The sequence below is a fragment of the Cetorhinus maximus genome, chromosome 28, assembly GCF_964194155.1.
Source record: "Cetorhinus maximus chromosome 28, sCetMax3.hap1.1, whole genome shotgun sequence".
Taxonomy (NCBI): domain Eukaryota; kingdom Metazoa; phylum Chordata; class Chondrichthyes; order Lamniformes; family Cetorhinidae; genus Cetorhinus; species Cetorhinus maximus.
Window position 1 is genome coordinate 23,245,211 of NC_135906.1, and position 13,356 is coordinate 23,258,566.

Consider the following 13,356-nt stretch of genomic DNA (forward strand, 5'->3'; position numbering starts at 1 on the left):
ATTGGCCTTTGCACATCTGGCTAGGAGAAGGGAAAACAAAATCAACCAGGATCTACTCCTCCTGCTCGCTATATAGTGACAATATGCTGTTGCACATAGATTTGTGCATTCATTCATAAGTAGGCTCAGACATTGCAGAATGAGGCCATTTGGTAGAAGGAACATACCATTTGATCTGGATGAACTTAATTGATCTCGACTGGAGAGCATTGGGACACTAAGTTGATCTTAGCTTAAGGATGGAAAAATCAGAAATTCTTCCCCTTTGTAATCATAATTTGCCTGTCAGCTCTTTGAGAGAGCTTCCCACCTTGTCCCACTCTCCTGCTCTTTCTCCCTAGTACTGAAAACTTTCTCTTTTCAAGTAATTATCCTTTGAAAGTTACCCTTGAATCTGCTCCCATTGCCCATTCAGGCAGTGGATTCCAGATCATCATACTTTGCTCTGTAATTTTTTTTTTCTCTTGGTGTTGCCTCTGGCTCTTTTTGCCAATTATCTTAAAATTTGCTATGCCAATTAACAAGGGGTGAAAATAGAACCTGGCTTGGCTGTGATGCTTCCCATAGCCGAATAGTTTGTCAACACAAGAAGAGCAACAACTAGGGCAAAGTACGAGAGGATACCAGGCACACGTGGAACTGCATGAGTCAGTGCCTGTAGGACTGAGGGGGAAGGAGACATCTTGAGCTGAAAGAACCTCCGCCAGTGAAGTAGCTTTATGACAACTTGCCCAGTGAAAATATTGTAAAAGCAGGATCGCTAGGTCATAAATCCAAATCAATGGTTGGTGCAACAGATATTGTTCAACTCATTTATTTTTAAACAAGCTTATAACAGTGGTCCTGGTGATACAGCTGTCTGAAGCGGTTCCATTCTCCCTCTACAGGTACAAAGCATGCGAGCATGATCAGACCTGCGTTAGGAACTGGAATACAGATTTAAAGTGGTCAAATCGCACTCAGGGCACCTGCACCTCAGACTGTATTCCTTTCAATAAGGTAGGAGTAATTGCGTGTTTAGAGCTGCTGTAGCAGCTCCAGCAGGAGAGCAATATTGAAATCATTAGGAAATGAATATACCAGTCTGTCTGCTTGGCTTGATCAATAACACAACCTGGTCAGAATCAGGGAGGCTGTGGGTTCACAGCCCCACTCCAGGGCTACAGCAATCCAGTAGAAGATGGTACTATCAGGATAATCAGGATAAGCCCTTCTGATGAGTTGTCCAATATTCCTCCCTCAACCAGAGGCAGTCACAATGAATCGCGCATCTCACTATTGTGGGACCTCGTGCACAAAATGGCAAACTGAACATTAGATGCACTTCAAAGTAACTCGTTGCATCTGAAACGTGGTTTGTAAGACTTTCTGGAAGGTGTGACAAGGCAGAAATTTTACTTGTCGGGTTTCCCTTCTCAGTTGAACAATGCCTTGATGCTGCAGAAGAGCTTGGCAGTGATCAGGCTCAAGTTAGTGACCACAATTCCTTAAGCCACCAAAAGCTCGCAGAGTTTAAGCAGAGGCACCAAGTGTCTCCAAAGAAGCAAAATTGGAGGCAAAGCTCAGTTCCCACCAGCTGTGCTGAAATATTTTATCAGTTAATTCAGGAGCCACAAGCAACTATGTCCTGGACATGAAAATGGCGAGTGGGGGAGTGGAAGGGGGCGGAGATTTATACATGCCACAGTGACCTCAGAGAGAAAATGTAAAGTTTTTTTTAAAAAAAATTAATGTCTGCTTTGTTCATCCTTGTGCCCTTGAGCTGTAAAATGTGAGCTTAAAATTCCCATTTGTCTGCAAAGCTCTGTCAGATCTTATTTTCCACTGAGAGAACAAAGACATGAAACTACCCCCCTCCGCCGCTGCCTTATGTAAATGGTTCATGAAGAGACACTGATGCATTATACATCACCGAATAATCCAGGGAAGATATTTTAATCAATTTGATGGGGTGTTTCGCAGATAGCAAGGCCTAAAGCAGCTCTTGAAGAGCGAGAGTGAATCTCAAGTAGTTTGATCTTCTCGGGATTATAATCACTAAAACCTCAAGAGAAGTGGTGTGTGGAAGCAGGATTGGTGACTGTTGAAACCTGCAATATTCCTTAGATTAATTAGATCAATTACAGCCTACTCTGCTCAAATTATCTGATTAATTCCAATTATATTTTAGCATTAAATTCCCATTTTATGCTGTTATTTACATTTATCCAGTAATTAGAATTGAGCATTCTAATTTTTTCAAGCATAAAATGCCTTTGCATTATTAGTAGACTGCTAAAGCATTTCCATGGTTGCTAGGTAGCGTTCCTTTGTCTGCTGTTATTACTTGTTACTGGTGAAGCTGGTATTTCAAAACAGTCAGTGTGTCCGACACAAGAGCCAGAACGAGAGTAACGGAGCCAATTAAGTCACTTACTAGTTTCTGACTTATTGATAATTTAGCAAACGTAGCAAGATAGAAAGTATATGGCACAGGAAGAGGCCATTCAGCCTGTCACTTCTGTGCTGGCAGATAGAGTTATCCAGCCTAATCTCACTTTTCAGCTCTCGGCGTATTGACATTTAGTGCATAATCCAAGCAGTTTTTAAATGTGGCGTTGGTTTCTGTCTCTCCCACCCCTTCAGGCAGTGAGTTCCAGACTGCTTTTGGATCAAAAGATGTCTCTTCAACCCCCCTCTAATCCTTCTACCAATTACTTTAAATCTATGATTAAAAGCAAAATACCACGGATGCTGGAAATCTGAAACCAAAAGCAAAAATAGCTGGAAAAACTCAGCAGGCCTGACAGCATCTGTGGAGGACAGTATCTCTCCACAGATGCTGTCAGACCTGCTGAGTTTTTCCAGCTATTTTTGTTTTTGTTACTTTAAATCTATGATGCCTGGTTTTGGACCTCTCTGCTAAGGGAAATAAGTACTTCCCATCCACTCTCTCTCTAAGTCCCTCATAGTTTTATATACTTCAATTAAATCTCCCCTCAGCCTTCGCTGTTCCAAAGGAAACAACCCAGGTCTATCCAATCTTTTTTCAAAGCTTAAATTCTCCATTCCTGGCAACATCCTCATAAACCTCCTCTCCATTCTGATCACATCCTCCTTGTAACGTGATGAACAACACTGTATACGCACAAACCCACAGCAAATATTGTCCAAATTGTAGCCAAATCCTTTAGGAAATGTACTTAAATTCATCTGCTAATATATGTGCAATATTTTGCAATGCCTTTCCTTCCTCTCCCACTTATGTGGCCCATTTGGTTTCACTCTCCCCTTTTTGAGTTGGAAGGACTTGGGATCAAGCCCCATTCCTGGATTTGAGCACATGATCTAGGGTGAGAATTCATTGTGGTAATGAGGAAGCGCTGTGTTGCTGGAGGTGCTGCCAGACGGATGACATATTCAACCCTTGCACTGTCTACCTGTTCGGGGAGACGTTAAAGATCCCATGAAAAGAGCAGGGAAGTGCTGCCAGTGTCCTGGCAAACAGTTCTCCCCCGAGCACCGCCACCAAGATCAAATTAATTGGTTATTCCATAGAACCATAGAAAAGTTACAGCACAGAAGGAGGCCATTCGGCCCATCTTGTCCATGCCAGCCCGAGGACACCCAGGTGCCTTTTCTAATCCCACCTTCAGGCACCCGGCCCATAGCCCTGCAGTTTACGGTACTTTAGGTGCAGATCCAGGTACTTATTCATCTCTGTTGCAGTTTGTGCACAGATTGGCTGCTCTATTTGCTTACATGACAATAGTGACTGTACTTCAAAAACAATTCAATGGTTGGGACATGAAAGACGCCAGCTCTTTCTCCCTTTTAAACAGTTGGCTTGCAGCCAGTAAGCTGGGCAGAGGAAAGAAAACAGCTTGCTGTAAGGGCTGATAAAACAAGCAAACCTACAAGGAAGGGAAAATAAGCTCTCTCCAAATTATCAACACCGAGTAACTGTGAAAATTAAGAGAGTTAAGCTAGAAAGATCAATGTTCGAAAAATAAAAGGCATATGATGCTCACTGGGCTCTGGGATGAAGTACAGTTAGAAACAGTAGACTGACTCAAAGGCATTCTGCTGACTGGAGGAATGGGAAGAGAAATGCAGAGATGCAATTTTCTGGCTCAGTTACTACTTATTTAAAACAAGAACATACAAGGTTGGTATAATTTGATGCTTTGGGGCATTCATTAGCTGCATTTGAATGAATGGATCTCAAACCAGGTGATCTAGATGTAGCTGAGGGAAACTCCAAAAGTGATTCAGGGTATCAGAGAAAATAACATGAGGTATTTTTTTCATTCTTTGGCCTCAGCTTACCAGACTGTAAGGGTCTCACCCAGCCCGATACGTTCCTAAGTCTCTGACCAATATGAAAGGAAAATGAAGGGATGAATGAGAACCAATCCATTAAATATAGAGCACAAGTCATATAAAGGAGTCAGTGGAGCTTTCAAATTATTGTTTTAAATTGAGAAAGTAGTTGATAGATCAAGGTTTGCACTGCAGTTGGATAATCAAGGTCTGTCAATTAGTGCCTGGGTGATGTTAAGTTTGTGTTTTAAAACTTAAGGTTTGTAAGAAGGCTCCTTCAACAGCCCCTTCCAAACACGTCACCTCTACCACTTAGAAGGACAAGGGCAGTAAAATGTCCCACAGCACTTCACAGGGGCATTATCAGACAGCATTTGACATTGAGCCACATAAGGAGATATCAGGGCAGATGACCAAAAGCTTGGTCAGAGAGGTAGTTTTTAAGGAGTGTCTTAAAGGAGGGAAGAAAATTAGAGAGGTTTAGCGAGAGGGAATTCCAGAGCTTAGGGCCCTGACAGCTGAAGGCAAGGCCATCAATGATGGAGAAGTTGGAAGTGGGCACATGCAAAAGGCTAGAATTGGATGGCTCACAGATATCTCAAAGGGTTTTAAGGCTAGACGTTACAGAGATAGGGACAAGGCCATAGAGGGTTTTCAAAAATAAGTCCCAGTCCAAGTCTTAAATTCAGTTCAGAATGTGAGCCATCCAATTCTAGCTTTTTGCATGTGCCCACTTCTAACTTCTCCATCATTGATGGCCTTGCCTTCAGCCGTCAGGGCCCTAAGCTCTGGAACTCCCTCTCGCTAAACCTCTCTAATTTTCTTCCCTTCTTTAAGACACTCCTTAAAAACTACCTCTCTGACCAAGCTTTTGGTCATCTGCCCTTATTATCTCCTTAAGTGGCTCAATGTCAAATGCTGTTTGATCAGAAAGAAAAGCTTGCAATTGTATAGCAGAACTCATGACTTCAGGGCATCCTAAAACTTTTCACAGCATAACACGGCAGCCAATTTCAGCCCACAAGCAGCAATGAAATAATGACCAGATAATCTGTTTTGGTAGCGTTGTTTGAGGGATAAATATTGGCCAGGACACCAAACAAACTCCCTCCTCTAATTTGAAATAGTGCCATGGGATCTATTGCATCCACCTGAGAAAGCAGACTGGACCTCGGGTTAACGTTGCCTCTGACAATGCAGCACTCCCTCAGTACAACACTCGGCCTAGATTTTTGCATCAAATCTTTGGAATGGGACTTGGACACATGACCTTCTGACTCTGACAACCTAGCATGGGTGCCCCCACTGAGCCACAGCTGAGACCTGTTCAAAGTCGCTTGAGGTAGTTACATGCTTGTTAAAGCACCCCTTAAAATATGTGATTGGAGGTAACTGGAAGTAGATTATTAGTATAGCATTCACATTGGAAAATTGAGCTTCATTGCTTCAGTGCTCCCAATTGCATGTCTGAGCTGATCCCACTTTAAGTGTGTGCCGTTCCTGCACAACGCTAGAGATTCATCTCAACCCTGGTTCCAGCCGAATGATAATTGTGTGACTACTTTGCTGAAAGATTATGACGTGCATGACAAATGGTCGCAGATGTCTGTGAATTATGTCGCATCGATAAGCTTTTGTCTTTTGGAGGATGCTGGGCCCCAGGGGGAGTTCTGCAGCCAGCTGGAAATTTACTGGAACATTGCTGCTTGTGCTGAGGAGCTGTCAAGACAGATGAACTGCCTGTTGTGATGTGCTGGACAGAAAGGGTGTCTTAGTTAGAAATTGTCTGTCATTAAGGTCTACACATTTATTTGCTGCTCCCAAAATGTTTCTCTTCCTACCTCACCGTCTTCACTCTCTTTTTGCGCTTCCTCCTCCAACCAAAGGCGTTTTCGTATGTTGGGGTACACCTTGGGCTTGGGCTGACAAGTGGCAAGTAACGTTCACACCACACAAGTGCCAGGCAATGACCATTTCAAACAAGAGAGAATCTAACCATCGCTCCTTGATGTTCAATGACATTACCACCGCTGAATCACCCACAATCATCCGGGGGGGGAGGGTTACCATTGACCAGAAACTGAGCTGGACCAGCCATATAAATACTGTGGCTACAAGAGCAGGTCAGAGGCTAGGAATCCTGCGACGAGTAACTCACCTCCTGACTCCCCAAAGCCTGTCCACCATCTACAATGCACAAGGCAGGAGTGTGATGGAATACTCCCCACTTGCCTGGATGAGTGCAGCTCCCATAACACTTGAGAAGTTGACACCGTCCAGGACAAAGCAGCCCCGCTTGATTTGCACCACATCCACAAACATTCACTCCCTCCACCACCGACGCACATTGGCAGCAGTGTGTACCATCTACAAGATGCACTGCAGGAATTCACCAAGGCTCCTTAGATAGCACCTTCCAAACCAACGACCACTACCAACTAGAAGGACAAGGGCAGCAGATAGGTTGGAACACCACCACCTGGAAGTTCCCCTCCAAGTCACTCACCATCCTGCCTTGGAAATATATCGCCGTTCCTTCACTGTTGCTGGGTCAAAATCCTGGAACTCTCTTCCTAACAGCACTGTGGGTGTACCTACACCTCATGGACTGCAGCGGTTCAAGAAGGCAGCTTACCACCACCTTCTCAAGGGCAACTAGGGATGTGCAATAAATGCTGGCCCAGCCAGCGATGGCCACATCCCATGAATTAATAAAAAAAAAATCTCTTCATGTACCAGCTTTCCTCTGTTATCTCCTAAGAAGCCATCCTTCTTGTTGAGCCTAAACAGCAGGATCTTTAACCAGTGGAATGTGTTACATATGGTCCTTACACACATCCACAAGTGCCTTTTCCAACATGGCCAAGATACTGGTCAGGAATTGAAACCCAAATAATTATTGTTCCTTTATACTACCGCCACTCCTCACTCAGTCTTCAAGCTGTTCAGAAGCCAGTCTACACTGTAAGGTTGAAATGCTATTACATTGTGCTTTTGATACTGTGTAGTAGAATGTCCAACTCAAGATCCATATCCAGGACCGCACCCCCCTCCACCGTTCCCTCCTTCCATTCACCTAGAATTGAGTCATTACGGCACAGAATGTGGCATTTGGCCCATCAAGTCCATGTTGACCCTCTATAGAGCAATCCAATTAGTCCCATTTCCTGCTCTATTCCCTCAGCCCTACAAGTTTATTTCCCTCAAGTGCTCATCCAATTTCCTTTTGAAATCATTGTGTTCTCTGCTTCCACCACCCTTGCAGGCAGCGAGTTCCAAGTCATTACCACTCACTGCATAGAAAAAGTTCTTCCTCACATCCCTCCAGCATCTCTTGCCAAAACCTTAAATCTGTGTCGCTTATTCCTTGTACCATCAGCTAATGGGAGCAGATTTTCTTTGTCTACCATATCTAAATCCATCATAATCTTGTACACTTCTATCAGATTTCCCCTCAATCTCCTTTACTCCAAGGAGAACAGCTTAGCTCCAGGCTCCTCTCTCTCTTGGCAGCGCTGCTGGTTCCACTTCTGCTGCTCCCAGTGATAGGATGGCAATGGCAGGTGGGAATTCTCACAATATCAATTCCCAGCTGTGCAACATGAGACTGGAAGAGAAAAGTGCCGCTTTGGGCTGGAGGAATGCAAGAGGAAAGTACCAGAGCATCCAAGAGATGTAAGAAATCCAAAGGGTGGATTGACAGTGTTAGGGTACCACCACCACCACCCCTGATCCTTTAGAGCACTCAAGATACACCTTAGACTTAGTTCTAGATCACTGTTTTTTCTTATGTGCGGCCTGCAGCTTCCATGATGAGCAACTGAGTGTTGCACAGCAAGAAGAGATTTGTTTAGATGTCACTACTACAAATACATGATTATGGTAATATATAACAGTGCGCACTATCAATAAAAGAATAAAGCCTCAATTAAATTGTCCCTAAATTGGCTGACACTTGTGGGTTAATGGCTCTCTTATATTTTATTTCCTTCTAAGATGTACAAGGATGGAAAAGATCTGTGCAAGAGCACATCTGGAGATTCTTTCAAGGTCAGATCCTGCAACTGCCTGAACATGGACAAGAATGATGAGCAGGTGATTAAAACCCTGATGCAGGAGGACAGCACCAAGGCTGGTATTAATGGGGAGCTCCCTTGCAAAGAGAAGCGCAGCACTCTGAACCAGCTGAGGCTCTCCATCCGCAAACGCTCGCTCTTTGTGGAAGACATTGATGGCAGTGGAAGTGGGTTCCCAACAAACGAATAGTTGAACTACAGTTGTTGTCTCACTTTTTGTTTTGCATAGTTGCTGCTCTTGTTAACAGAACCTACTCCTAGCTGTGATCACATTGATAAATACTCCAGAGCTAACACTCATTCCATCCCCACCCCGCCCCAACCCTCTGCTATTCTCCAATCTGGCATGCAACTCATCTACATCTCCACGAATGCCACCAAATTTCCTTCTGATATGAGCCCAACATCAACCAATGCACCACAGATGAGAGTTCAGGGAAGGAAAAACATCTCCTGTTCCTCTCTCTCTATTCTCCCCATCCTCTCTCTCTATCCTCCCCACTCCACCTTTTCTTCGTCAGTTTTCCTTCTTATAATCTAGCCAATTCAGGATTATGATTACAACCCAAGTCAAAGTTCTAGCGTAACTATCGAGCTGCAAATTTCAGGGGTGAAAATGTGATACAATACCATTTTGGGCCATTAAGCTGAAATATCTGGTATCTGAATGTGGCATCTTGTTTGCCATTAGACTCCTTCTAAGATATTTCACCCATCAGTTTCAAGTTACCTTCATGTTGATCATCATCCAAAATGTAACTAACACAAAAATACAGAAGGGTGGGTGGAAACTTTAAAGAAAGCAATCGTAGCAAGAGTCAAACAGTGAGGCTATTCCATCAGAAAAATGGACAAACCTAATGGGCCTTTCCCCATTCTCAAGTTCACATTTTAACCCACTGAGCCAGTCTCCTATAATAAGAACAGAAAATGCTGGTAAAACTCAGCAGGTCTGGCAGCATCTGTGGAGAGAGAAACAGAGTTAATGTTTCAAATCCATATGACTTCTTCTGAGCTAGAGTTAGTCTCCTCCTCAGAACTTGGCAGTTTTCTCAAAGGCACACAACTTAATCCAAGACTTGCTAAAGGTAAAACTAGCAAGCAGATAAAACTTCCGAGTTCCCTCCCTAACCCGTGAAATACAGCCCCAGGATCTTAACCCAACCCTACAACTAACTCTGACCTTCTCCATTCACAGTTTGTATATCTCTGGGGCCGTTATTTCGAGTGGAGTATTTGAATGTCTAAATTGATCTAAACCTTCAATCCTGTGGGGACCAACTAAGTAGCTGTCCACAAGAGACTTAGCAAAGCAAATTCTATTCCAAACAGCTACCATTCTTTTTGTTGGGGTTTGGTAAGAAATCTCTGATTATTTTAGGGCTCATTAATATTGTACTTCTGTTCTATGGTTCCTTGTTTGCAATCTAAGTTAAAATAACATGTCCACTTCCATGCCTCACCTCATTTTGAAACTCTGAATCACATCTCCTTCGAAATCATTTCTCTATTGAAAACCAACAGAATAAAATACAAAATATATAAAATTAAAATAGAGAATTCATCTGACAGCATGTAAGCACTTCAGGCAAATTTCCTGGCAAAGCTGCAGTCTCCTTTACCTTTGGTCAGGGCTTGTATTAAACATTAAATGAATATGATAAGAGTAGAAACATTCTGGACAATTCGGAAACTCAACAGCCGCAAACCTTTAGATGCTACAATTCTGCAGCTCCTGTATAAACCATGTGGAATTTACTTGCTCTGATCCTGACTCCTGCCATAAGGAAACAGGAGAATTTACATTTGGTGTTTTTAACAATTACAAATCACGCCTTATTTGGGTCACAGCCTATTTCTATTGGGTGGGGGGTGGACTTGGGGAGGAATAAGATTCTATAAGTTGCACTCTGTATTTAAAAAAACATATAAATATCCATGAAGATATAATTTACTTGCTGGATTTTACAATTCATGATCTTTTGACTTCCAAAATATGCAAAATGACCACATTCTTCTGTAAATTTCTAGTGCTCATTTTATATTAGAATTAAAAGTATAGAATAACAATGAAGCATCAGTCACCATATTAAAAATGCAATTTTGTGATAATTTTCAGAAGTTATGTGCGTGTTAAAATATCATTGCAGCGCCTGGGGATGGACAGCAAGTCTGTGCATATAGAAATACAGGACTGGTGATGTAATGTTATGCATTGCATAACAATTCACAAAGGCACAGGTAACAGCCTGAGCTGAATACTGTTATGTTGCATGAACAGAGATTTCGCATAATGGGCGAGTGTGGTATCATTGATAAGTCATTTATTAATAAAAAAAATATTGTCACGACCTTTGATTCACTCTTCTGCTGAAGTAGGCAACTCATGCTAGAGTACAGTTCAGTGGCTACCAGTCACTCAAGTAACTATTTGTTCACACATGAACTTTAACCACGACTGTTGGCACACTATTTAATTGAGTGGGATAGGTTGGAGTGGGGTAGGGGGACGGGGGGTGGAGTGGAAGAGGGAGGAAGAAGCTGAAATCAGTCCAGCAGAAATGAGGGATGGAAACCTGAGCTGATTTTAACATCGCACCCTGCCACCCCCAACCCTTTCCCCAACACCCACTTTAGCATAGGGCTGCTGTGGCCAATTCTGCCAAACCAGTACAAGCTGATTTTATAACTAAATATCAGTGCATCCTGTATATGGCCATTTCTCACGATGACCTTATTGCAATGGAAGTGCACTCTAATTGTAGCAGTCATTGCAATTTTATAGCAAATGGGCCCATCACAAATGGTGTATTATTTCTAACAGACCAGCTCGTATGACATGGCATAACAAGGTGTCTCCGCTGGCACCTGAAGTAATAAATACAGTTTGGGGCTGGCAAATTATGGGTTAAATATTTAATAAGGCCACCTGTCGCCCAAGTGGCATCAGTTGGTTGAGTTGGGAGAATGTGTGTGAAAGAACCCCTTGATGATCAGACCGGTATTGTACATGAAGCCAGCATGCACTTTTTGGTCCCCTAAGTTAAATAAAATATTGCTTCCTCTTCTTCGTTTGAAAGGCCAGGGTAAAATGGATATTAAAAACTTCTAAAACTATTTTATTTTAAAAAGTCCACTGCTTTTCCTCCATCATTTAATTGTAAACCACGGCTCTGTACTTAATTCTGAGCTTTTTTGGTACTATTACATTTCAATTTACCACTCGGTAGTCCTACAATAAATTCACGTTTATGAGAGAGTGAAGAATTTGGCTAGATATCTCGCTTGAATTATGTTAATAATGACATGGAGAAAGTCAGCATACAGGCTGCTTCAATGCTTGCACTTACCTATTAGTGAAACAGATCTTTTTGCTTTGCCAATGCTGTATTTCCAGCCAGATACTCAAATGATGTAGTAATCTAATTAACAACTTGCTGCAGAACGAGAATGTGCAGAAACTTGAGACTTTTTTTTAAATCAAATTCCATTTAATATGCAACACTACTGTATCAACAATAGGACATAAAATATTGAGCAGGAATAGGCTGAGAAACAGGAGAATTCTGTCCTCGCAAAGGGTTGAATTGACCTTGCTGAGGATTTCTCTCTATTCCTTTTCTGCAGTTTGCTGACACTGAGCATTGCCCCTATTGGGTGGCTTCAAAAATGTTTAGCTTTGTTGTAATCATGCAATATTTCTTCTCGGAAGGTAAATGATAAACCAATGCAACCAGAAATGAAGCTAAATGCGTATTTTAGTAGTGTGTTGCTTCATAACAGGTGCAAAAGGCACAGGTGATTTGACCATGATGTCTGTAAGTTTTGGCTGAATCGGTTTATTGCAGGCAAGCTTACAAAGATTTTTTTTTGTCAACTTGGTAAAAGTGTGGAACTCCTGACCAGAAATGGGAAATATAGATACAAGAGATGGGTTGATAACTTATCCAAGTCTGGCTAGAATACAATAAAAATCATAATTTTCCGTCTCCTGCTCGGTGTTAGTGTTGTGCCGACTCTAGCTTTACTGACAATGTTCAAACAGAGCAGTCCAAACCTCTGAGACTGGAGGAGAATTGGGTCTTTAGTCTTAGTCAACTGGAACCCCAATGATTTGCAGGGGGCTGGTGGGAAAGAATAGTCTTATTCTTAACCTGACACCACGACCGCCCCTTTTTCATACAACAAACATATGAATTATCAATTGTCCTGTAACATTTCAACCTGGGAACTACAGCAACATGTGTCTCATGTCAAATAGGCGGAGAATGTTCTTGCGTTGATGCTGCTTGCTTCAGACTAGATTCTCACCAACATACTTCTGTCACACAATAGGTTAGCAACAAGTCACTGCTTCCCCTTGCTGTCCCCGGTCAAGTACGTTTAAAATTATGAAATAGATTTTATTGCAGCCTCTTTTGTAATTTAGACACCGTTCCTGCCTCGTAATGTCTTGTATATGTTGGTTATAATGTCTGTTTACCTTTCTGCTGCAGGTTGTAAAGATCTGCTGTGGATTTGGTTCCTGTGCAGTGTGTGCTGTAAACAGGATGTCTTTGTACAAATGGATAGTGCGCTTTTCTTGTCTCTGCTCCTTCTATATGTTTATTAACCAGGTTATCTGTCCCTGTACTACTGGTATTGTGCAATTCTACGGAACTGTGAGATTTACTAATAAAATGGGAAACACGGTGATAAAACCCTTAACGTCACGAAGACTTATTTATATTATAGTTCCAAAACAAATATCTGGGTATTTCTCACAACTGTGCCAAAACATTTACTGTTAAGGTTTGCTTAATGCACTGTGTTTGTATTAAAGTGCACGACAGGTTTAATGCTTTTTAAAAATTCAATCACGGGATCATGGGTGTTGCTGACATTTATTGCCCATCTCTAAATGCCCATGAGAAGGTGGTGTCTTGCTAGGCTATTTCAGAGGGCAGTTAAGATCAACCATATTGCAGTGGGTCTGGAG

General features: G+C 42.3%; 1 protein-coding gene across 2 annotated transcripts in view; it reads left to right on the plus strand.

Annotated features, from left to right (window-relative positions):
- Nucleotides 1-13,078, plus strand: part of rtbdn (retbindin) — a 40,677-nt gene extending 27,599 nt beyond the window's left edge. For both annotated transcript variants that reach the window (XM_078531406.1, XM_078531407.1), the window contains exons 5-6: nt 888-999; nt 8,299-13,078. In XM_078531406.1, the coding sequence (XP_078387532.1) occupies nt 888-999; nt 8,299-8,568 (382 nt within the window). In that variant the 3' untranslated portion in view covers nt 8,569-13,078. The remainder of the gene's footprint in view (nt 1-887; nt 1,000-8,298) is intronic.
- Nucleotides 13,079-13,356: the final 278 nt, after the last annotated feature.